The sequence below is a fragment of the Stegodyphus dumicola genome, chromosome 3, assembly GCF_044657685.1.
Source record: "Stegodyphus dumicola isolate Sdum_Otavi_A_Nest chromosome 3, ASM4465768v1".
Taxonomy (NCBI): Eukaryota; Metazoa; Arthropoda; class Arachnida; order Araneae; family Eresidae; genus Stegodyphus; species Stegodyphus dumicola.
In genome coordinates, this window is record NC_140770.1 from 173,861,806 (window position 1) to 173,889,657 (window position 27,852).

General features: G+C 32.3%; 1 protein-coding gene across 1 annotated transcript in view; it reads right to left on the bottom strand.

The window, feature by feature from the left end:
* The window catches only part of LOC118204401 (immunoglobulin domain-containing protein oig-4-like), a 49,619-nt gene that overhangs the window by 12,501 nt on the left and 9,266 nt on the right, over nucleotides 1-27,852 (bottom strand). Inside the window, exon 2 of the mRNA XM_085813636.1 lies at nucleotides 6,521-6,723. Within this exon, the coding sequence (XP_085669762.1) occupies nucleotides 6,521-6,688 (168 nt within the window). The 5' untranslated portion in view covers nucleotides 6,689-6,723. The remainder of the gene's footprint in view (nucleotides 1-6,520; nucleotides 6,724-27,852) is intronic.

Consider the following 27,852-nt stretch of genomic DNA (forward strand, 5'->3'; position numbering starts at 1 on the left):
GAGAAAATTTTTGCATTTGTTAATTGATCTAATACAGCATCAGTTCTAGGAATGAGCTCAGAATCAGTTTTTATAATTTGATTAAGCTTTCTATAATGAATACACAGTCTAGTTTTGGCCTTTTTATCACGCTTATAGGCTAAAGTGACAGGCGGAGCATAAGGGCTGTAAGAAGGTTTGATGATTCTAGCATTTAACAACTCATCTATTTGCTTCTTTATTTCACTATTATCTTTAGAAGATGCTCGATATGGTCTATAGGCTGTTGGTAATTCAGAAGTTAGTACAACTCTGGGGGATTCAATCTTTATACAACCAACACCATATTTACTTTTAGCAAATATGTGGCTATAACTATTCGACAATTTTTGTAATTTACTATCAGAATTTTCACTACGTTCAAAATAATTACCAGAATTTTTAGTACTAATATCACTTTTACATACATTTTCACTATTTTCAAAATATTTACCAGGTTGTTTAGCATTGATATTATTTTGACATACAAAATTATTTTGAAAAAAACGTATCTAATTTAACATTTTTACTCACCTGCTTTCCAAACTGATAAACTTGATAATTATGAAAATTCAATTATAATTTGAACAATGAAACACAACATGAGGATAATAATGAATAGTTCAAATTAGAATTTACCACATAAAATATTATATCATTAGTGAGTTTATCTATTTTACATGATATTTTAATAACGTTTTCTACATGAATCTGACTAGATAGAGAATATAATTTGCTATTAGATGTATATTCAACTTGTTCAAATTTTGTACAAATGCCCTTGGTAAAATATTTACCTGAGATCCAGTATCTATGATACTGGGAAAATTTTGTTGTCCAATTCGGACATTAAAATAAAATCGTTTTTTCTGTTCATTTTTTGGCACTGTATTATGATAACTTATTAAGGGAACTTGTTGATAACTAAGCGGCCTGTGCGGATATTGAAAAGGCCGAGGCCTATACTGATTTGCTTGAAATGGTGGTCTAGTAGAATATCTGGGTAGGTTGCCTCGGAGCAACAAATCTGTAATTATTGCTTGCAGTTTCGATTCCATCCAGTGGTACTGAAACTGGAAAAAGTTTTCAAGCAATTTCAATCCATTCTCTGGGTGTATTTATTTTCTGGATAGTGAGCAGCATCCTCTGTGATTCCGGAAGACCTTGATTCAGGGCTTCAATCATTGTAGCATCATTTAACTTCAAACTGGATCCAAATCTTAATTTGTTATGAAAATAGAGGTCAATGTTGTTGAATTTTTCATATGTGATAGATACAAAGTCGTTAAATGTCACTGCCTCTGCACTGGAAAAGTACGTCTGAAATTTGTCTTTCACTACTTCCCAATCTTTCTCTAGACACTCGTGCAAGAAGTATGCTAGGGCTTCTCCTCTTAAGCATTCAGAAAATATAAGAGGTCTATCTTTATCCAGAATATTTTTGGCACTACATTTTTGTTCAAACAGCAGAAGGTAGTTGTCGATAGGAAAATTACTTTTTGATCCGTCAAAAATTGGAAATTGAAATTTTGCTGCGTCGATAGTAGTTATTGATTCTGTATTAGTTGACATTGTCGTTTTAGATCTTGTATTCATAATTTTAAGCACAAATAACCAGTCCAGGCATTTCTGTAGCAGAGTGTTAAGGTAGTATCCAAATAAGGCACAGGACTTCACTTTTTACTATTCCCTATTTTTATTTCAATTTCAGAAGCAGATGAATATTCGTTACTAAATAAGATTACTTTAAATTTATTGCGGCATAGATGAAAGGAAGAGGGGGGCAGCAGCTTATGTTCTAACAGCACAGGGAGAGGGAAGCTTCTGTTCGCAAAATGGTGCGCATTCATTATTTATACTAGCTGTAATAGGCTGGATTGTTCTCGAAGGTACTGGTCTAGGGGGAAGATCCTAAATTGCAGAAAGTTAATTAGAAGTTGCTTGTTCGCGTAGAGCAAAGCCGTCGTATTTTTTTAATATTTTACATACATATATATATATATATATAGAGAGAGAGAGAGAGAGAGAGAGTATGCCCAGGGATCTACACGTCTTTTATTTTCACAACCATTGGTCATAGACCTATATTTCTAGTTACAGAAATGTTTTAAAGGATGCAAAGATTCATAGTTTCTTATTTTTTAGTTAAAAATATATTTTATAGAAATTGCAAAATGTCATTTTTTATATGGTTCCTTGTCCCTATACTTATATTTTGGAACATTCTATACTGATTATAAAATGCACAATACAAAAAGTTTGTCTCCGATATGATGAAAATTGTGTGAGATATTTTCAAATTTGTTTTCCTGACATCATTTTCAACTAGCCTTGAAGTGTCAATGAATTAAATCATGCGAGACTGATTTTTTCCTCTCTCTTAAATACCATTCAGTAATATTCTTTTGTAATTTATTAGTGTGTAATATTCTTTAATTTATAGTTTTGTTACAACTGGTATTTTGAAAGAATTTTCACTCAAATAATTTGATAAGATGTCTTTTTTTTCCTTGGGGGGTGAGAAAAGAAAATATTGATAAATATTTTTCATGATTATACGCACAGAAATGTTTATCACTTAGCGTCTTAACTTGAGAAGTCTTTTTTTCCTAAACTGATAGTATTATATTGTTAATGAAGTACAAATGCAAAACTTTCCCTTTTGCAGTTTGTGTGTGGCCTCTGAATATGTTATCCAACTTTAAATATCTTTGTCAATTTTAGTCATATTGGAGTCTAACATAAATGTGAGGGACCAAGGGAATGTATAAAAATTTAGATTTTATAATTTTTGCAAAAAGTAATTTAATTATTTAAAAGATGTCATCTGAATATTTGTTTTATTTAAAGCATTTTTATAAAGAAAGTATTTGTCTACAACCAACATGTTGAAAATAAAAGCAAGATAAAAACTTTTATGGACACTATGTGTGTATATATATAAATTTCTGTTACTTGGAGATGAGATATGAAAAACCTTTTCTAATAATAAATTATATATATATATATAGGGTAATTAAAAACTAGAGGAACAAGCTTCTAGGAGATTCCATAGCAATGCACGTTCAGAAATGCAATTCTAATGAGATAAGGGGGTTGCTAGAGGCTGGTGCAAAAAAAGTGTTGACACCTACCTGGAAGATGGAAAATATCAATATATCATAATCACAAACGGGCATTTAAAGACTGCAAGCTTAAAATAAGTCATGACTTCACTGGTAATGAAGGTACTCGAAGTTTTGTAATGTGGGTACCACATGGAATCTTGGATGTTTTGAAATATGCCTGGCATCTGTCAGACATTTACAATAGCCACAAAGATGTGTCATTTCAAAGCACTGTGTGCATTTAAAAACGTTTGAGATTCTGTGCTTAATGCCTTGTTATGAAATGTCAGGAATCTTCATCAGCAGGAAAGTCGGGATTTATTTCATGGTCTTTAAATGCCAATATGTGATTCTATCGTAGAACCTCTGTGGATGGCTGTTGATTGTTTCTCTGTGACAGCCTTTAATATCCCCCCCCCCAAATCTCGTTAGGATTGCATTTCCGACTCTGCATTGCTACGGGATTCCGAGTCATTTAGGTGTTCCCTACTCCTCCTAGAAGTTTATCCCTGTAGTTTTGAATCATTCTGTGTATATGTATACACAGATGGTGTTCACACATTTTTGTAACGATTTTGATTTCCCCCTGAGTATAAATATTAATTTTAAAATATAAACGTGGTTGGCATCCAATTGGAATAAGGTTTAATTATTGTCTGCAACATTAAAAGTTTTCTTTTCTTTTAAATGTTGCTGAAAAATAAGCAGTGGATCGAAGGCTATATTTTTGTGTTATCCAAAGAGAAATACTCTTATCCAGTTATTAAAAATGATGTCAAAAGCATGGCCTTAATATTTCTACACATAAACTAAGTGTCATAATTAATATGAAAGGAAAAAACATTAAAGTTTACACCTGACTGAGAAAAAGGCAAAAAACGCATATCCAACAAAAGTACATACAACTTTTATTAAATCTAGGATTGGATAGGATTATTCAATTATGGCAAAGCACATGGGGGCTATCTGCCTAAAGGGAAGGATGCCTTCGTCGAGGACTTTCTAAGGGAAACTGGCTCGTATACACGTTGCACATGGGGAAAACCACGAAAACTCCCATGCAGCCAGCCCGTTCGCGGGATTAGAACCTCGGACCGAACTACCAGTGTTCAGTGTCTTTACCGCTCGGCCGCTGGTGGGCCCTTTATTAAATCTAGTGTCGACTCTCATGCTTTAAAGAAAATCCAGCTATTGCAAAATCTTTAAAAATTTTTGTAGGAACAGTGAACAAAATTATAAAATCGGATTTAAAGTTAATCAAAACAAACAAAAAAAAAAAAAAAAAAAAAACATGATGTTCATTGCCTATTGGCCAAAACATGTTTCTCGGTGTAAGACTATGGGCAGATTGCTGTATGAAATTATTTGGCAAGTGAAAACTGGAAATATATAGTTGCAACTTATCTTGGATATACTTATTTGATTGCAATAGAAAAGATCGATTTACGACCGAAAAAGAGGAGAAAAAGACTTCGAAAATATATTAGTTCAATTAGAAAGAATATATTAGTTCAGAGAAAACAAGGGAAATTTTTCTAAAGGTTTAATGGTTATTCCTGAATTCTCTTATAATGGAAAACTTAAAATAAGGAAAGTAGAAAAAAATATCAACATTTAATTCGGATTATTATCAAAATTATGTTTTAACACATATTTTTAAAGAAGAAATTCATCTGTTTATGCCAACAATCTTCACTGTGTTCCATCAGGATAAGGCTCCAGCCATACCTCTGAATCTACTGCAGTATTTTTTGAAAAAACGAGATATGAAAATGGAATTGGAGCTATTCCTCTTAATTGCATTCCAAGGAATTCGTCTGATGTGTTTCCTGTGGACTAATATGCAACTGAACTTTTAAAACAAGTTATTTACAGACGGCATCCCGAAACAGTGGATGGACTCTGGAAGATTGTGAAGGAGGAGTGGAATAAAATCAACCTTGATGTTTTAGGAAAAGGACTTTTGTCTTGGAAATCAAGATGTACTATCAACAAAAGGGCTTTCAGACTGAATATTTTTGAAAATAAAATTCTAAGATTTGTTTATATATAAATCTTTGCAAAATCATTACAAAAATTTGTGAACACCCTCTACGTATGCGTCTGGAAAGAGAGTTAATCATTAAACAGAAGAAAGCACAGTATAGGCATTATTTTTTAAGATATCGATCTTAGGCTTATAATTTTTGTAACAGAATCTCTTCAAATAAGATTCATATTTAAATAAAATCAACTCGAGTCTCTGGAAGATTCTGAGAAATAAAATTTAACTTTTTATATGATTGTCATAGAGTAAACATTCCGATTATTTCATTTGTACTTTAGTTTATTATAGACAAAAAGTTCCTTACCTTTGCGGATAAAATTTTAAATTTTAAATATTTGAAAGAAAATACACTGAACTGAAATTACATTTCACATTTTCATGCCCATTATCAATGCAACTTAAAAGAGTTTTTAGAAATTTTAAGAATCAACTGTTAAACAAAAGTTTTTTTTAATCATTTAGCAATTTTCTCTGTTAGCATTTAGCAAGTTATTGTGTCTTAATTTTCTCTTGGTTTAACCGTGCTCTTTATTAAATTTATTGAATAGATGTTTAAAATATTTATTAAATGCATATGTGCAAATTATGTTTTATTTATATTACAGCACTTAATAATATAATTTTTTAACTCCATTGCAAATCCTATACTGAGAAATACATGTTGAAAAAACTTTTTTCGTTTATATTTCTCGGTATATTCTTCTATTTATTGCAGTATATGCACTTCTACATCTTCAGCAAAAGAAAGTCTATTACATATTCTTTTTCTTCAGTGTCAAGTATTTCAATTTAAAAGGAAATTATATTTTTTTTAAAAAACTTCCAGTTTATATATACGTGTAATTACTTGATGTTGAAATGTGGAGTTGGAAAGTCAATTATACATAGAACATTCTTGTAAACATTATATCAAATACAAAACTTAATTTATTAATTTTTTAAACAAAAACTTAATATTGATATTTTTTAACAATTGTAAAATAAATGATCTTGTTCTTTCAAGTAGATTTCCTGCATCCCTAAATTGTGATATGAAAATAGTAGAGAAAGAGAAATTTTAAAATTAAAATATTACATTATTATGTTTGTTTTACAGTTAGCTCCCTTAAATTAATAATATGAACTCTAATGTTTTCGTTTTGTTGTTCAACATCTATTTTTTGTTTTTTTGTTTTTATAAATGAAAATTACATTGCATGCAAAACTAATTAAGCAAAGTACTTTTTGAATAACTAAAAACATTCATGGCTGTATTATGTAGTACTTATATAATGTTAGCAAGAATACTGGTTGCTTCAAAACAGATGTTAATCTGATAAAATTTTGTAAAAGGAGATAAACTACTTACATTTTCATTATCATAGTAATCTTTCCTTTTTGGATTAGTATAGAATATCATCCTGTGAGATCCAAGGCGCCTTGGTTTCGGTTTTTTTGATTTACCCTTTCTTGCGCCTATTGCACTAATCACCAGAAGCAGGATACAAACTAACAGAGTAAATGTGTTCAGCCTCATGATTGTGCATATAGACTTTTCTTTCAGTTTCCTATCTGTGGATATTAAAGCCATAAATTAATATGTACAGATTTTGAAATTTATGCATAATGAATTTTCATTCATAATATAGCTCTTGAAACAAAACATTGGCAATGAACATTTCCACTTTTGGCAATAAATGAAACTCTAGATTCTGAATTTATTATAATTCTAAATCATAATTACTAAGACTAGCCTATAGTTTATATGTCTGTAGTTTATATGTGCACATTATTTAAACCTTAGTTTTACACTGCAATTTCTGAAACTTTTTTGCCATCTAAGGAATTAGAATGGTTTTGTGAGTTAGTAATTAATGTCTTGCCCCAAAACTTGCTGAATGCGGACTGGTAGAATGCAATTTTGCAGTCTTAACTGGACTGGTAGAATGCAATTTTGCAGTCTTAACATATGCATTGTCTTAACTGCCTCCATATAATCTGTCCAATGTGAGATTTTCAATTATACATGGTATGCTGCAGAGCATTGGCCACATTGTGATAGTCCTCGTTAATGACTTGCTTGAAAGTTCATCCATTAAAGACAGGGGTGGGCAGACTTTCCCAGGGCATGGGTTACTTCTAATTTTTTCAAGGTGTTGCTGTCCACCCAGTGTCGTAGATGTAGTGAGCTAAAAAAATGTCTACAATATTTATTATAACTTAATAATAAACTTGCATAACTTAATAACTCAGTATATAATTACTAATTGCTAATCTTACACTGAATTCTAATTAGTCGTCTATGAGACGGGAATGATATGTTGTCTTAATTATATTCATCATTGAAAATGCAGATTCACACGGGTAGGTAGAGCCAAAGAACGATGTTAAATGAAATGCTACTTTTCTTAAATTAGGAGAATTTACTTCGTCCATTAGATTCCAAAAGTTATTCTTAGGTTCTGAACTACATGCTTTTAAAGGAGAAAACATTCATTTTCTTCAAGAGATAAAAGAGAATACATCATTTATATTTTCAGTTATTTCTTTCACACCAACATAGCCAAATGGGTAACACATGAATGTAACTAGTATTAGTTCTAGTTCCCTAGTGAATTCTTCAAAACGTCTCAAATTCGGAGTGAAGTTTTATTATTTCATCATATTATTTCTCTTTGTTTAATGTACACTGCGCGGGGGGTAAAAAAAAAAAAAAAAAAAAAAAAAAAAAAAAAAAAAAAAAAAAAAGGACAGTTCTATATTTCCCGTTCTACTGGGCCGATTGATGAAATTCAAACTGCGTTTTTCATGTCTCGAAAGCGCGACTTAGGATATATATTAGATTTATATAATAGCATTATTCTAACATAGGTATTTTGACACAAAATAAGACTTTTTCTGGAATGACATGCCAATATTTTTCCATATTTCGATTCTACGACTCAAATTATGCCTATATTAAATTTTGTAAAATTTGGTGCAAAATTTACAAAGAAATTAAAAATTTATCTTGGCGTATTTTGTATTTTTTTCAGTAGTTTGCGCCAAGAATAATTTACTTGGCAAACTTCTTAATTTATAGCAACCTAATTTTCCTTTTCTTTTTCTCATTTGCAGACGAGCGGAAAAAAAGTCATCATGCATACTTTAAAATATTTTTAACAAAGTGCGTAAACCACATTTTAACTTATTATCGCTAAAAAAAAAAAAAAAAAAAAAAAAAAAAAAAAGAGAGAGCCAGATTTCAAAATGTGCCAATATGTAACTTCTTTTATATCTTAGAACGTTTTGGATAAAAAACTAATTTTTTGCAGGTGTGCCTAGAAATACATCTACTTTAAGAGGATGTTAAAAATTTTCTATGTTATGATCCAAAAAGTTTTTCGAAAAATTTATAAAAAATATTTAAATATGCAAATTTTAAAAAAATCATAAAAATTGTGCAAATTATATTTTGATTAAGCCTAAATTTTGAATTATAGAAGAAGGAATCAAGTTAATGAAAAAAAAGAGATATTAATAAATATATATATATCAATTTCAATTAACACTGAGAAGCTAAAATTTTGAGAGCTAATTTCTTAAAAACTATTCGTGCGATTATTACAAAACTTGGTAGTGTGGCATAATTTGAGTTGTAGAATCGAAATATGGAAAAAAATTGGTATGTCATTTCAGAAAAGTCTGATTTTGTGTCAAAATACCTATATTAGAATAATGCTATATATAAATCTAAGGCATATCCTAAGTCGCGCTTTCGAGACATGAAACACGCAAGTTGAATTTCTTCAATTGGCCCAGTGGAACGGGAGATATAGAAATGTCCCCCTTCCCCCCCAGTGTACCTCCGTTTTTAAACAAGTCGTCAGAAATACTTTTAAAATTCTTTAATTCATTCTTCATCAACTGGGATGAAATTATCTTTAACTTGTTTTTGAAAGTATTAACAAATCTAATCAATTCTTCTATTGTTTGATTTTTTTTACCTTGCAGTTGTAAGTTCAGTTCAATAAGATGGCTTGTTATATCAACAACAAAAGCTAATTGAATCAACCAAACATCATAACTAAGTTCAACGTATGCTTTATCATTTCATTCCCCCCAAAAAATTTACCGCTTGTAGTAAAGTCCCTAAATCTTTGTAAAAATAATACTCGGACTTAACTAACGAACATCTGCATGATATAGCAATTCCCCGTAATCAGATTCGTTTTGGACCCGAAACGTTCTTCTTTGAAGATTTCTTTGGTATTCTTCTAGTTTTAGTATTTTTCCTCAAAATGAGTTCACAATTTTCATGCAAATTCCCCAAACATGACGCATATGTAGAATTTTACAACAGAGGGCCTGTTGGGGAATAATGCAATGATAAGAAAGGGAATGTGGTTAAGTCAATGTCTGTGATACACATAGCTAAATATACATTGACTATGCTGATCATTGAGGGCACTGAGACTTTATAAATTTTGTTATTGAGACATAAGTTGTCATTGAGACTTTATAAATAAGTCATTGAGACTTTATAAATTGAAAATTTCCTTGAGAATAATAGCTAGAGGAATTCATACAATTTTCCAACATTCTTTCAGATTATTGAAACACCGCTTATAGGCATTGAAACTAACCGTTTACAAAATACGTGTAACATTTGATTTAATATCCAAGATGTTTTTCAAGTCTGTCTCATCTTAAACTCTGAAATCCATCTTAAGCTCTGAAAAAAGGAAAAAGTCAGCTGCCAAAAAGTTGCTAGAATATGGTAAGTAATTTATCACAGTAATTGAATGCTTAGCAAGATATAGTTGTGGAGTTGTGCAGTATAGGGCTTAGCAATGTTGTCTTAAAAAAAAAGTTGCCCTAAATAAAAAAGTTGCATCCTAACTTGTTTTATCCTGTTTCTTAATTAATAATGCTCCTTCTTGTAAAAATAATGATTAATTGATTGATTTTTCAGGAGCAAATTAATAAGTGAATGGTGAATAAGTCCTTTTTAATAAAAAAGATGGCAATCAGCATAACCTTAAGTTCACCCCTTTGCTTCATCGTCAGTGCTTTCATTGCCTTTACTTGGAGCAGTTGTACCACTCATATATTTGTGTTTCTGATAACAGTGCGTTACCATATACTTTTCGAATCATTTTTAACACTTTGTTAGCAGATTTACATAACTTGTAGCAAAATTTAATGTTATAATGTTGTTCCTCTCAAAGCAGATTAACTGTTTGAATTTCAAAGGAAACAGAATTGATAAAAATTTTCACTAGCAAGGTTTTAGGATATTTTAGTTCTAGTTCGAAAGGATATGTTATCTGCACATACTTAAGTTCAAAAGGATATGTAATCTGCACATTATTTAATCCATGTCAATTTGGACCACAGGTCAAGTCTGCCTTCATTCGCTTGCTTTTCATGAATAATCAAAAGCTTAGTTTAAATCAGAGTTTAGTAGTATATATCAATCAAATCAATATTAATCTTAGTAGTAAAGCTTAGTTTCCAAAACGAAAAAGTTTGAATGAGGGAGAATAATTTGATAATAAATTATTTAATAAAGTAATCTCTTTAAAAAATAAGAAATACTAGAAAAATTTTACTGTTTCTCAAGCATGAAACTGAATTTCAGCGAAATTTTCTCCGCGGTTGGATCATACATCTGTGAGAAAAGTTCCAGGACAAATTTTTAAAAAAAAAATTTATTTTTGAGTTTGCAGTACTAAAAAGGAACAAATGCTGTTTTTATGTTACCTGTTATGTATTCTTGACAAGACCTAGGCCATGTTTGTTGTTCCCTTTAGAGATTTTGGGGCAAAATATCTGTAGACATTTTATCCCAGTTTCTTACATTGTTGGCAAATTCCACAAGCGGATATTTTAAAATTAATTTTATGACCAAAAATATTACGATTTGTTTACAAAAACCATTGGAACTTTGAATACGACAAAAAGGATGCATACGAAAATGGGGACATTACTTGACTGAAGGATTGCCTGAAAAATTGTTATGTAAATGGTTGGTAAAGTTTTTCACTTTCTCAAAATCTGGCGATTTTCTGCTAAGGTGATTGCGAATTACGCGTAAGTACCCGTATTTCTTTCTAATTTGTGTCGCTAATAACTGACTAACCGCTTACTGAACCTGTTCCAACAACGCAACGTGTATGTTTTAGAAATAAATACAGTGAAACTTCTTATGACAGTTTTGTCTAAAACTGCACTTTTTCCAAGGACCACATCACAGAGGACTGAAGAAGCATTTTGCTAACAGAGAGTCGTCTACTATATTTATGGTGAGATTTATTTTAGAATGCCTTTAGCATTGTCACAGTTACTTCAATCACACCCCCTTCGAAGGGTGTCTTCCTCTTTCCGCGGTTGTCAAAATCATTCCTGTTTCCGCGAAATCATCAATCCTCATTAACCCCCCTTCCCAAAGGGTTATATAATGGGGGGCCGAGGGGGACCTTGGCCTCTCTCGAAAGGTAGAAAAGCAAATTTTTTGTTAATTTAAAAAGAAAAATTTTTTAAAGAAATAATCGACAAATGTTTACGACCTCCGATCTTTGCATGAATGGAAGATAATTCTGTATTTAAAAAGAAAGAGAGAGAGAGAGAGATGTTCACACTCTGCGATGACTTTAGCAATGAACTAAAAGATTGTTTCCTAAAGTAAAAAACAATATTCTTCCAAAATTCTGCATGAAGGTGAGCTATAATAAAATCTTTCAGAATAAATATTCGTTCTAAAACGACTTCTTTGGTTTTAATTGCGCTTTTAATTCTTTCACTTACGCAAATCCAATAAACTACATTTTCCTTATTTTTGTTCTGAATTCGATACTGATAACCTTCATAAAGGGCTAAAGGTTTTTTCCTTTCAGTTCCAATAATGTCTAAAACATTCATATCGATTAATATAAGATGTGAAAATAACAGCTAATTTTGTAGCAGAACTACAAATGGAATGAAACTTAAGATTTCAAGAGGAGCCTAAACTAAGGCACGTCTTCAATCTAACGGAGACCAGGTATAAATAGAATATAAGTCTTGGCGAAGACTAACTTATTCACAAAGAAACCGCTCTTCTTATTGACTCATCATTGCATGGAGGTAGGAAAGGAATTCTTACTTCCTACCTCCATGCATCATTGACATCTCCTGAGGAGCTGTCATGATGAGTCATTAAGGTGGGAGGGGTATTGTACTCTCCGATTTCGCGGCAACAGGAAGAATTTTGAAAACCGCGGAAAGAGGAATCGCGGAAACAGAACCAATTCCTTCGAAGCCACCTTCACCCCATGTGTCTACACCTCAAGTTGCCACTGTCTCAGCACCTATGCCTGGATTCCAGAAGTAAGATGTTCCTCAGCATACACGTTCTGAACGTAGGGTCCGATTTAACTGTCGGTACTGGAGTACAGTGGCGATACTAAAGGAACTTGTTTTGGTTACTCGCCAACCGCGACAATGTCATACCGTATCGTGGTAAAACATAAAACTTTTATTTACTGTAGACAAATGTTTTGATCATGTTTCTACTAGCGATTATGTATCAAAAAATGTCATATTATTTATGGCAAAGCATATGAGGAAGATCTATTTAGGGATTGGGATGCTTTCATGGAGAACTTTTGAAGCACATGAGAAAAGTGCTCATACAGTCAGTTCCTTCGTCAGAAATCAAACGTATTGCTTAGCGATCTTCTCCACTGAGCCGCTGGTGGGACGAAACTTAACTTTTCAGCCACATATTTCACGAATTTAATACCGAGAAATCCTACAGCATCTAGCGACTTTCCCAAGGTATATCAGCAACAGCCTTCAAAATCGAAGAAGGAATATATTGTTGCGTTTTTTTCTCTGACACCAGTTGTTACGTTATTTTCTTCCTTCACGTTCGTACGGGGTTCGTGTGGATTTGGAGTGAATAACGACACTTCATGATGAAGTATCGAAACACACTTTATTTACCAATGTCAATCAGGACAGCTCCAAAACACTTTTACAGTCGTCGAAGATCTACTATAAAGACGCTGGAACAATCAGCGACACAGCCTTCACACTGCCAGGCACAAACGGTGGAGACAGCTTCACTGCAAAGTAGAGTACAGCGCCGGGCTCCGGACTCTGCTCGGTCGTTATCGGAACTGCACGTACTCTCGAGACTCTCCACGCTACAACTCGTGATGCACTCGACGACACACAGAGCACAGCTCCCGACTCTTCGGTTCAGTCGTTCTCGGAGCTCAACACACTCTCTCGACGAGGCACTAACCGCGATACACTAAGAGGCTCTTTCGATGCTCTCGACGACCCACTTGGCACTCGCTGCCCGGCTGTCAACTCGATCGACTCCGCATGGACTGACTAACTCGAGACTAACTATCTCGAACTCTACGAGGCACACTCTGACTGACTGCGGACCAGCAGGGTTTATATAGCTTTCGGCTTGTGTTCGAGAACCTTCTGGGCTGAACCGGTAAGAATTGGTTCCAGAAGGTTCTCCATCCATCCATGGCATATCGCTAATTTTGCCGCCAAATGGACGATTTCTCGCCAAATGTGGCAATCCTGCCTTCCCTTGCCATTTTATGGCAACCCTAAAACTGCTTTGCGGGGAAGCCATTTTACCACGCCTGTGCATTTCGTAACAATATTTTTTAAAGCACCTGTTGTTTAAATGTATAGACAAAATTCTAGCAATATGTAAAAGTAAACTTTTTTTTGTTATTTAATCACGGAATCAAGTATATTAATTTTTTTTTCTGCCGAATCATTCCATTCTTTTAAAAATTTCAAGTGATTGTGATTTATTATAGAGCATAAACACTCTTGATGGCTCTTCGATGAATTGGTAGTTTGAAACGGAAGCAAAATACACAAAATACAAATGTTACACAGTGCATCTTCAAAGATTTAGGACTTTTTTTTTATTAAACAAATTTCAGCAAACCTACCGAACCATAATTGATAGCATTTATTAATGTGACATATCCCCTTGTTTTTTCTTAAAATATTGCCCTTTTAGATTATTATTTGCTTTTATTCAGTGAACATCTACTATCATGAACTCTAAACTGAACAAATGATTTAATCCCAATGGCAAACAGTAATTTTATTCAGCGCGTAAGGCCAAAAAATTTTCATTCGAATAACTGTCTTCCCCCCCCCCTTGCCAGTACACTTGTCACACAACTCCATCCTTCTCTGGAAGTTTTTACCAAAGAAACGTGGCATAATTCTCAACCAGCCCCTCTTGGTCACCACATTCGATACCTTTTATACTGCATTCTGTTTCCTAAAGTTCGATTTGTTATTTTTAATAACACCGAAGAGATTCACAGAACCTTAACCAAGACTTAAACGGTATTCGAAAATATGAGTTCTACAAAGGAATCAAGCAGCTGCATGAGCATGCTAAATGCTGTGTAAAAGCTAAGAAAAGCTTTCAGATTTTATATTACGCCCAAAGGGGTGTTTTTTAACGTTTTGTATGTTACCTTTATTTATTAAATATCATGTTCTTCGCACTTAAACCATAAAATTCAATTCAATAGCACTATCACAAAATATATAAAAGAGCATATCTTTAGAATTTCCAATACATAATCTCGTACGCTGAAGACAATTTTTTTTAATACGATGTTGCCATTGCTAGCTTTGAAATTGTTGAGTTTCTTAATAAAAAAAAAACTCATAAATACTTTACAAAATATGAAATAGGTAATAAAACAAATTTCAAATTTGGGTTTCCAGATGCCCATATTCGGATGGAGACTTATGTTATTCGAAATCTGATGGCTCTAGGCCCCGTTATTTTATCATAATGCGAGAAACATACATACATTTATGAAGACTCTTCATTCTTTAATTTCTTTAAATATAATACTGGGCTCTAATATTTGGTGGTAACAGTTAAAAAAGTGATTCGTCGCTCATAGTGAATCAACGCAAAATGCTAAAATGAAATTAATAGCCCACAGGCTAACGCCCTTTGGGTTAAAAACTCAGTTCTATTGAATTTAATTGTAAACCTTTGTACAGATTCGCTCTGTATATACTAAACCAAGATCAAGGGGTTACTATTTTGTTCACTTATTTCTAGACCGAAGCGTATTTTTCTAAATTGGCATTTTTTGGGCTTCTAAGTTACAAAATGTTTTCCTTCCATGCAATATGTGGAACAAATTTGTATGATTAGCATTATTCTGTAACATATTCTTATAGAAAAATAGTTGAAGTGTGTAGAGAGACTTTCTTTAAATATTCGTGAACTTAAACAAGACAACGATTTCGCACTTTGTAACCTGATTTTAAGGAAATGGAATTGTTTGTCATCTGGAATCCTTATAAATATTGTTATTGTTAAATATTATAGTTTCATTTAGTTCGCGATCGACGTAAACAAACATTGCGCCAGTGGATGAAGAACAAGATCTTTCATTTAGCTTTGACATTACAAAAATACATTATTAAATACTGCATTAAAGTAATCATTTAAATGGTTATTTTTATTTAGACATCCTTAGCAACAGATTGCGACATTTTTTACGTTATGCTATTCGTCTCTTAAATGGAATAATTTTCTGACATGGTATAACTTCTTTGGCAAAATTGCCGACTTTGCTTCTTCTGTACAAAATCATTTTGCATTAAAAACAATATTTAATCATTATTAGCGAAGTTTTGTAACAACGTGTAGCTTGCAAATTTTTTTAATATTATTTAAACGGTAACAAATTTATTTTACTTGTTTTTCATATAATTTTACTTTCAGAAAAGAAACGGACAGAACGCCGAGGTTTTTAAAACTGAAGATGTTTTCGAGTTTTTAAGGGAAATTGCTCATAGGGCCGCCAAGAGGGAGTATTTCGTGGTTTTAGACACCCAGTTACAGGTGCCTTCCAACCTGAAAAAGTGATTAATTTGGGAAGGGGGGGATTATACAATTGCTTATGCTGCCTTAGCTTTAAAAAAAAAAGTGTAATTAAAATATAAATGAAATAAAAACTGCAATCGGGAAACCATATATTACAATCTGACGTCTCGAAAGGAATTTCGTCATAACTTTTTTTTATTTAAAAAAATTTATGTGTTTGAAACTTTTAAACCAAGCATGTTTTGGTTACTAAATTGTTTGGTTTGGCTTATTTGAGTATGGCAAAAGCACACGAGGGTTATCTGCCTAAGGGTGGGGGTGCCTTCATGGAAGACTTTTTAGAGAACTGGCTCATATTCGCATTACACAATGAGATGAAAAATGTCCATGGAATCAAACACAGTTCGGTGTTCGGTGACTTTACCGCTAGTCCACTGGTTGGTTGGCCAGTAAACCAAATTTAAAATTAATCCTCTGCAGTTTAGGATATTGGGCATAAAATTATGTCTAAAACATATTGTAGAAAATAATAGTGATAAATGTTAGATAAAGGGGGCAGGAAATTGCTGTAATATTTTTCTGTCATAAATTAATGGTACACTGCTAAAAAAAAAAAAAAAAAAAAAAAAAAAAAAAAAATGGGACAGTCCTATATTTCCCGATCTACTGGGCCGATTGACAAAATTCAAATTGCGTTCTTCATGTCTCGAAAGCGCGACTTAGGATATATATTAGATTTATATATAGCACTATTCTAACGTAGGTATTTTGACACAAAATCGGACTTTTTCTGAAATAACATACCAATTTTTTTACATATTTCGATTCTACGACTCAAACTACGCCTAAATATGAAATTTTGTAAAATTTGGAGCGAAATTTACGGAGAAATTCACAAATTTATGTTGGCACTTTTTTGTCAGTTTGCGCCAAGAATACTTTACTTGACGAACTTCTTAATATATGGCAACCTAGTTTCCTTTCCCGTGAGAGGAAAAAAAGTCACCATCGTTCCTTTTTTCCAAATAATATTCTTTATATTATATTTTAAGTAATTTTTTCTTTTTCGAATTTCATTTTAATTGTTTAAGTTGCACTTTTTTTTTTTTTTTTTTCGAATAACTGTTTTAAAAATTTCTATTTACCTATTCGAACTGCGTAAATAAAGGTGCAGCGTTTATTTATTCTTTTTTTTTCAAATAGTTTTCTTTATATATATTTTTCGTCATAGTTATTATTTTAGGTTTTTTTTTTAAATTTTTATACTTTTATTTTAATTGTTTGTGTTGCATTGTCTCTTCAGATAATTGTTTTTAAATTTTCTATTTATTCCTTCGAACTGAGCATTTTAAATATATTTATTAATATCAATTTTCCAGAATTTGATTTTATTTATTTGAACTGCGTTTCTTTCGGAAGAATACTTTGTAACCCAGACTACGATGCGTTTGAAAACTGTGTTCTATATTAAAAGAGAAAATACAGTAAAGTACAGTTTTACACGCCTTTCAATGTTCCGTTCAGAAAACATATATATAAATAAGAGAGATGTATAACTGATATTTTAACTTAGGATGACTTGCATACACTGCTTTAAACAGTTTTATCATTGTGCCCATTGCTTTACACAATTTTATCCTACATTTGGTTTCTTAAAATGTTATTCATATTTTAGTCAAATATTTTATTTTTGAAATCGCAAGAATCAAATATCATAACATTGAAAAGTTTTAAATTTAAAAAAATACGAATACTAAATTTTCCGAAAAAATTTATTTTTCTTCTCTTTTTCTTTAAGCATTCTGAAAGTATATTGAAAAGTATCCAACTTTTCGAAACATTTTGGTATTTCTGACAATCATTTTAAATAAAGTTATCGCCTTCCATTTCATAAAAACCCACAAACGGCCGAGCGGTAAAGTTGCTAAACACTGGTAGTTCACTCCGGGGTTCGAACCCCGGTAAACGGGCTGGTTGCATGGGCGTTTTCGTGGATTTTCTCATGTGTACCGCGTATGACAGCTGGTTTCCCTTAGAAAGTTCTTCACGAAGTATTTCGTCAGAGCCTTTATCAGTCTTTAGAGGCTAAACATTTTGAAGGTATGAGATGAAAGGAAAGACTGGTTTCATCAAAAAGTTTTGGTTTATTTTATTATGACAAAGCACATTACGGCTATCTGCCTAAGGGGAGGGATGCCTTCCTGGAGGACTTTTTAAGGGAAACTGGCTCGCATACACGTTACACATGGGGAAAACCACGAAAACGCCCATGCAGCCAGCCCATTCGCGGGATTCGAACCTCGGACCGAACTACCAGTGTTCGGCAACTTTACCGCTCGGCCGCTGTTTAATCAGGAGAACAAAAACACTCCTTTAGGTGATATCCACATACAGTGCTGGATAAACTCCTGAATCTTCAAATAATTTGACTGAGAAAATCATGGTATTCTCCATTTATGATACGATATGATGTTCTATAACGTAATTTAAATTTATACAACCATATAGTCTAAAACCAGTCGCTCTTCACTTTAATCTGCAATGATATCGTTTTGTCTTTTCTGTTAACGCAAGCTCAATTGATGGTATTTGCTGGTGTACACGTCCAAGTGTTTTCTCTTTGAACACCTAAATTCTTTGAAGTATCCTGAAAGTATATTCGAAAGCGTCCAACTTTTTGAACATCTTGGTATGTCTGACAGCCAAATTTCCCTGCAAATTTTTGCTTACTTTTCTCCCTAATTTTCTTCTTTCCTTCTACAGTTATTTTCAGTGCTCACACAAGAAAATTAAGATTTTTCGACTGCTAGACTTCCATACATTTTGCATTCTTGTCAATTTTTTAAAATATCAATTATATGAATTGCGTTTCAGCTAAAGACAGCTTTTCATTTTCTAGTCATTTTAGCTATAAATAAAGTTTAAAGCGAAGTCCAAAGGATAAATATTTTAATTAAAATATTTTTGCTAAATGACAAAGAAATACAACAGTCCAGCAGGGTTTATTCTGTACCACCGAGTGACCCGATTCTTATATCGGCTGAAACAATCTAAATCATATTAAAGATCATGTTTTTTTATACAATCTATAACGCGAGAGAAAAATTAACTTCTTAAAACATTCTGTCTAAGAGGATTAATATAAAAAATTATACTTATATATATATACTTTGAAAGCTGGGACTTGAACCAAACTGTCAAACTTTTAAAGTTTAATTTACATGGTGGTTATAATTAAAGTTTCAATTTGAAATGGTCATGAAAGGAAAACTACCGGACCAAATGTTATCAAACTTGGGAATCGTGTAAAGGAGGTTATGGGAATTTATTTTCAGCGGAAAAAAAAAAAAAAGAGTTCAAAAACTCACCACCAGGGGGAAAATGGTGCTGTATACAATATTGTTAAATGAAATAAGACACGAAAACATCTGTTTAAAATGCGTTTAATATTTTTCGAAACGTGTTACAAAGCATGTTCAATGTAGCGTCCAGCATTTTCCGAAAGCAAGTTAAATCAAGTTACTGCATTCTCAACAGCAGCTCTTAGCATATCAGGTTTGGTTTTGGTTTGGTTTATTAGATTACGACAAAGCACTCGAGGGCTATCTGCCTTAAGGGAGGGATGCCTTCGTGGAGGACGTTTTAAGGGAAACTGGCTCGTATACACGTTACACATAGCATATCAGGAGGAATGTTATCAGTGTATCACATTTTTCATTTCTGCCAAATTGTTTAGATTATCACCATAAACAGTGCTTTTGAGATAACCTCATAGACAAAAGTCACAGAGGTTGAGGTCTGGTGGGAAGAGGTGAAGTGTTGGCCTATAAGACGTTCATTCGTGAAATGTTGCCTAAGTAACTATGCGACACTCTTGAGGTGGTGCCCAGCCCTGCATAAAAATCGTAGTATCTAAAATGCCACGTTACTGCAGTTCATGTATCACGAAACATTTTAATATTGGCTCTAAGTGAGCTGCAATCGCAGTAGTCCAGCTGTCGACTGCTCTTCAGAAAAAAATGGTTCACTTATAAAACTAGCTGTCATTCAACAGTAAACGGTGTGAAATGACTCTTATGCAATCGAATGCAGTAGGAGAATGCAATGGAACTAGATAGACAACATGAGAGATTTCTTTGGCCCAAATCGATTAAAAGCGCTTTGAGTCAGTATCTTCATGTTTTAGTGCCGAATTCAGGCTTAAAAATTTACAAATTAGCGATCTGTAAGAAAACGATTTCCAGATTGTACGCACTTGTGAGAGTGATTTGCGATCTCACATTTTCTAATCGCTAATTCGTGGTTTTCACGGAGGAAATTCTCACCTACAGGGATGGCGCACACGACATTTATCGAATTTAACGTCTTTAAATGGTAATTTGCCTACTTCAAAGTTTCTTAAGGCTATACAACATATTAAACCCGTTTAACAAAAGGTTAAGTTAGATTCCGACCCATATTTCGTTTAACAATATTGCATACAGCGCCATTTTCCCCCTGGTGGTGAGGTTTCGAACTTCCTTTTTTTCGCGGAAAATAAATTCCCATGACCTCCTTTACACGATTTCCAAGTTTGATAACATTTGATCCAGTAGTTTTCCTTTTATGACCGTTTCAATGTGGAACTTTAATTATAACCACTCTGTATATTATTAAATTTTAATTTGAAGCTATGCGTTACATGTATACCATGCGTAAAATTTTCGCTTTTATGGAAAAATAAAAAATCGAAGCAAATATACTTAGTATAATGGACCAAAACTGAAAACATTTCCCCTCCCTCCGAAAATAAAATATTGAAATTTCGAACTTGAATTTACTGGGTTATCGAAATATTTAATTTGACTTATCTTCTAAGTCCTAGTTCCGACAACAATTCCGTCAAAAATTCCGAATTACTTAAGCTAAAGTTAAAGATTTAGTATATATTCACTGTATGTTAATAAAGTAATTAGAGTGTAATAAAAATAGATTATAGAATTTACGCTGATGTAACTTTTTGTCTGACTGCGCAACATGTAATGGAAGAGAAGGTTTGTAGAGATCTGTTTTTCACATGCCGCTAAAAGTAGATGTCATATTAATTTTGTCTCTTCAATGTCAAAAAACTTTCCTTTGAGAGGCAACTTTAGTTTTTGAGAAAGAAAAAAAATCACAAGAAGACAAATTTGAAGAACATGCAGGACGATTGTATATACATACTTATTTTCCGAACACAAGCGGTTCTCCGACTGGTTATTGAATAATGAAAAGATGCATTGTCATGCAATACAAAACATTTGGAATACGTTTTCTGGCTGAATAACGTAAGATTAAAAGTCATCTGCTTAATTCACATCCATTTACAAGTCAACTACTCGGGCAATTGCAGAATCGTTTTGATCCTGAGCTTGTAAGACAAACCTAATATCACTGGATTTAAACACTTCTTTAATCTTCCGAGAACGTTCCTTCTTTAGCTCATATTCCAAGAATATTAAGTGAATACAATTATTGCCAAAGAAATTGAATATTCATTTGCACTACGGCTTGGTAGTTTACTAACGAGTTAACAAAACTTAAATTCTGCTTTTTGTGTCTAAGAATACAACAGTATTTTAAATATTTGCAAATAAAATATTAAATTGGAGATTTAATTGGAGCCTCATCAGTTGCCTAGCATTTGAAAAAAAAAAGATTTTTAAATACTAATTGTTTGCTGCTCAGTCTAACCCAGGCTGCATGGTTGGTTTTCGTAGTTTTTTATGTTCTCTTTACAAAGATTCTCTATGAAAGCATCTTAATCAAATAGCTCCCATGTTCTTTCTATGTTCCAATAACCAACTAACCTAGTTTAAGCGCGATTTCCAAGTGAAGTTACTAGTAAAATCCGAATACTCATTAAAAATCATGTAGCTAGCCAATCGGGAGTAACATGAAAGATACGGCGCCAATAATTGAAATGTTGTTACGGTACGCTGTTTCCTAACTTAGATGGTCATTCCTTAATTAAATAGCCCACCAACGACCGAGCGGTAAAGACGCTGAACACTGGTGGTTCAGTCCGAGGTTCGAATCCCGCGAACGGGCTGGCCGCATGGACGGTTTCGTGGTTTTCCCCATGTGTAACGTGTATACGAGCCAATTTCCCTTAGAAAGTCCTCCACGAAGGCATCCCTTCCTTTAGGCAGATAGCCCTCGTGTGCTTTGCCATAATTAAATAATCCAATCCAATCCTTAATTAAATATAATTGATTTGTAAATTCTACTAGAACTGACGGTAAGAATTGAAGTGGAAATAAGTAATATGGTGTGCAATCTTGATTAATATAAAATTAAAAATATTTGCATAGAAAAATGTTTGCATTCAGACAGAAAGTTTTTTGAAATATTTGCAATTACTTTATAAGAAGGATTTATTAATAACCGTAATAATTACTTATTATATTACTGATGATTAGGATTCAGTTCTTGACAATTACATTCTAAATTAGAATTTTAAGAATATAATGAAAATACGCTACGCACAAAAATACATTTTAGGAGAAAAAATGAGTTCATTTTTTATGTTTTAAAACTTCTTAAATTCATTTAGTAAACATCGTATCCTCGTTGTTTATTGAATCCAGAATTTTGGTGTCGTTTATATAATTATTCTTACTTGTCCATAGAATCTGCTGACTTATCCAGCCATTAAGTAGCTGCAGATCATTTCTACATAACCATTGAACTTCCATTAATTCAATCTCTAGAGGGTTGTATGTTTATATCATAATTTGACTTTATGATTATTCTAAATATTATGTTTCTATAAAAATATATTGTGCTTTAAAAATATGGATAATAGTATCAGCCGCTCTTTCAGCCACTTCAAAAGCAACAGTTTGTTTAGAAATAAATTATGCTGTTAATGTCATAAAGTTCAAATAAATATTAAACGAAAATTCTCAGTTTTAGACAATTCGATTTAAACGAAGTAAAGTAGCAGACGATAAAACGCCGAAGGTAAAAATTTACTCTTACAAAAACTTACTCTTAATTTTTTTAAAAAAAGAAAAGATATGAGAGAAATTAAAAAAAAATAGTTAAAAATTTGAATAATATCATCTATAATTTAAAAAATAGCCTTTCATATAGTATTAATAAATATTTATTACGCATCATTGAGGGAAAAAATGTCATATAATTAATTCTCCGTAAAATTTTACTTGAAGTTTAAGGTTAAAAATATCTGTGGCAATTCAGTGTAACAAAAATCCATAGACCACATTTGGCGTTATTATCGCTCAAAAAAAAAAGGTGCCAAATTTCAAAACGCGAAATTATGTAAATTCGTGTATATCTTAGAAAATTTTGAATAAAAAAGTCTAATTTTTTGCAGATATGCTTAAAAATACACCTACTTTAAGATGATAGTAAAAATTTTATAGGTTATAATTCAAAATGTTTTTCGAAAAATCTATAGAAATTATTTAAAAATAGAAATTAAAAAAATAAAACGCAAAAAATGGGTAAATTTTATTTGGAATGAACCAAAATTTTGAAATGTGAGAGAAAAAATCAAAAAAGTTTAATAAAAAAAGAGATATTAATAAATATTTGCCAAATTCAATTAACATTGAGGAACTAAAATTTTGAGAGCTAATATTTTAAAAACTATTCGTACGATTTTTACAAAACTTGGTATTCTGGCATAATTTGAGTCGTAGAATCGAAATATGTAAAAAAAATTGGTATGTTATTTCAGAAAAAGTCCGATTTTGTGTTAAAATACCTATGTTAGAATAGTGCTATATATAAATCTAATATATATCCTAAGTCGCGCTTTCGAGACATGAAAATCGCAGTTTGAATTTTGTCAATCGGCCCAGTAGAACGGGAAATATAGCACTGTCCCATTTTTTTTTTTTTTTTTTTTTTTTTTTTTTTTTGAGCAGTGTACATGGAGATTTTTGCGCGCATTTAGTGAAGAGAAGAATAATTCAAAACACAACTGCGCATTTTTGTAACTGGATCGTGTACAACAAATATTTCCAACCCGTCAATTTAAACATTTCCCCCCTCTCAGGACAGGGAATTAGCGTTGTAAGAACAATAACATCTTTCTTGAAGTACAGTTCACAGTTAAGTGAACTAATTATAAGATGTTAAACTCGCTTCGGGAAATATGTGATGAAATATAGCAGCCTGAATATGTCCATTTTTTTTTTGGTTCCATGACACCATCATTCAAATAACCAGCACACATTCGCATGCCCGATTCGGAAAAGCCATTTTATATTTATGTAATAATTTAAGAGACAAACAAAATTGTTATTGTTATGTCAGCATTGGAAATTGGCCAACGAAGTAATTGTATTTAGTCACTGCTGTATCATTTTTTAGTTTGGCTGAAATGTTAATATCCTTTACTTTCATAGTTAAGAGATATAGAAAGAGCACTGCAGAAGTAGAACACACTTTTATTATTACTCCACTTAATATTGTAAATGCCCTATGTTATATAATTATAAACTTTTATTTAGTTCAACCATGATGTTTCCTATGGGTGGAGTTTTGCCCTTCCGGCAAGTTATATCGAGTTCAAATTTTGTACAAATACTGTTGGTCGGTGTCTTCCTGTTTCCGCGATTATCAAAAACGTCCCTGTTTCCGCGAAATCAACAATCTTCATTACCTCCCTTCTCAAAGGGGTTACATCATGGAGGTAGGAAAGGGAGGAGGGGCCATTCCGCGCTAGAAGTGAAGCACTGCTTTGAAGCTTGGGTCACCAGACGGGGTGTTTTTTGTTTACATTCAGAAGCTCGCTTGACAAGATTCTGATAGTATTTCGACACACGACAGTTCCATAGAAATCGAAAAAGGGACACTCTCGCATGAAAGAAACATTCATAGTGTGATGGATAATAGCAATTTGTATAGTTTACTGACATTTACGCAAAAATCACATCTTGGTTATTTTTCGATAACTAACAACAGCGATTTTGATTATGAATTTGTTTTATAAAATTCTAAGCTGTTGCACTACAAAAATATAGATTTTAAGAAAATTGCTAAAAGAGATCTGCCAAAATTTATTTTCTAGAAGATTTGAAAAGTTTGAAACTTGATGGCTAAATGTAAATATAAAATTATGTATGTTAAAATATTTGTAATTAGGCACATAGGTCAGATTAAGTTTTTATTAAATAGAGTAACGCATGCAAGGGCTATCTGCCTAAAGAGAGAGATGCCATCCTGGAGGAATTTTGAAGAAAAACTGACCTTTGAGTGGATATTAAAAATAATACTTATAATTTTCATTCAAATTATATTCATATATATTTTTTATGTAAAACTTTCGGGTGTATGCTAAATTAGTGTAAATTACTTTACACGAAAAATATAGTGAATGCACAGAAATTAAAGAGTTGCACATGCCGGAAATGATAACTAGGAAATATGTATGGGTATTTATGCATGTGCTTGCAAAAAGCATGTATCTGCCTTTGACAAAATATTTAAATATTCATTAAATTATTTATAAATGTATTTGAAATGAAGAATTTATTCACTTATAAACAACTGTGAAAGTACTGTGAAGAAATCTAATGATTAAATGTATCTAATTTATAATGATTATAAATGTTATCTAAATATATAATAACCTTAATATTGAATTGTAAACATAAATTGAAATCCTGTTGACAAATACGTTATAAAACTATTTAAGCAAGAATTGTTCGTATTGGAAAGCAATCTGTTAAAAGGTATTGTAAAGCAAATGCTATGAGATGCGCACTTAAGAACGTAATAAAGAGTTTTGGAATATGTATTGTTGAAATAAAGGGTAAAAAAAAAAAAAAAAAAAAAAAAATCTGATAAGTATAATTAAAAGAATTATTCCCTCTACATTTTATAATAACTCAGTTACAAGTTTTAAATAATACTTAAAAAAATTACTATTTAATACCTATTTAATTATTAGGAATTAGCGAAATACTTTTTAAAATGAACCGAATAGAGCATTAATTATAAATTGACTTACATTTTTCGATTTAAAAGAAGCCAAAAAATCATGTCATATTTAAGAAAGTATTTTAGGAAGAAGCTCTATAAATAGAAAAGAAATAATGCATAATTTTAATATTAATAATACAATAAACTTTGATCTTAATTTTTGTACCTTAACCTAATAAAATCGAATTACCTTAATTTTTTTTCTAATGTAATTAACGAAAACTTGTGAAAATATTTCATTCAAATTAAACCATTCTGAGAAAACTGTCCTGTGAAAAGTATAGCATTTAATTCCGTTCAGAATGAAATGTTGTTTAAAAATATGGGTTTTTCACATACTTAGGACTCTGAAGTGTTGTAGAAAAAAAATATATATACATTTATATGTATATTTACGACGTAATTACAAAATATTTACCCCCGAACGCGTCAAATCCCATAGAACTCAATGGTAAATGACCCAATGTTTTGGTCACCACGTAGGGATCGCCGGTGCTTCAGAGCAGGGTACGGAGAAACTTGTTTAGGGCGACTCCATCTTACTTCCTACCTCCATGGGTTACATAGTGGGGAGCCGAGTGGACCTTGGCCTCTCCCGAAATGCAGAAAAGCAAAAAAAAAAAAAAAAAAAATTTAGATTTATAAAAAAAGAATTTTTAAAACAAATAATCGAAAAATATTTACGATCTCAGATCTTTGCATGAATGAAGCTAATACTGTATTTAAAAGAAGAGAGAGATGTTCAAACTCTGCGATGATTTTTTTTGGCAATGAACTAAAAGATCATTTTTTAATTAAAAAAGAACATTCTTCCAAAATTCTGCATAGAAGTGAGTTATAATAAAATCTTTCAGAATTCGTTGTAAATAGTGATGGGCAACTTCGGTACTTTCTTGTACCCGGTACGAGAGTAACGGGTACAGACAAGTACCCGGTACAAAATACCCGTTACTCAAGTAACCGTTACTTTGAAAAGTACCGAAAACCGATTTCAAGTACCGAGTACCCAAGTAACGATTTGGAGTACCGAAGTAACGAAATACCGGAGTAACGGTTTGCTGTACCGGAGTACCCTAGTAACGGTTTGCTGTACCGGAGTACCCTAGTAACGATTTGGAGTACCGAAGTGCCCTAGTAACGATTTGGAGTACCGAAGTGCCCTAGTAACGATTTGGAGTACCGAAATACGCAGCTAGCGATTTTGCGCACTGAAGGAACTCTGCCACGTCACCACGTGTTTGATTTTATCTGTACGGAGTAAGATTTTGAATATCAGAAAACATGTCAACTACGGAAGTGTCTGAGAAGCAGGAGAGCGTGGCGGGTTGTTTCTGGTGTTGAGTTTGTGTAGATTGTTTTAGATGGCCAGTGGGTGTTGGGAGGATTGGCGCAGGAAGTGGATGGATGGAAACATTTTCGCTTTCGGTTGTGTCTTGGGTGCAGGTGCAGTGCAGCAAAATCGATGGGTGCTCTATCAGTTTCGTGAAAGAGGTCGTCCATAAATGATGTCATGCTTGGAGGGGGATTAGTGAAATTGTGACAGTTTGTGACAAGACGGGGGAGTCATATTTTGATTAAAATAAAAATGTTTAAAATCAGCAGCTTGAATTTTGAAGTTATTTTAAAATTACCAAAATTTGAAGGTATTTCCTTAATTGGGGCAAAAGTAACTTTCATGTGATTTTTTTTTTTTTTTTTTTTTTTTTTACTTACATTCCTTTCTTTCTAAAAAAAAGGGCATTCAGAGTAGGTTTTGAGAATAGGGTAGCGGCAGAAATTGTAATTTTATTGCTATTGTGTATTAATTATGTTTTTGCTGTAAATTTTTCTCTTATTTCATACAAAAT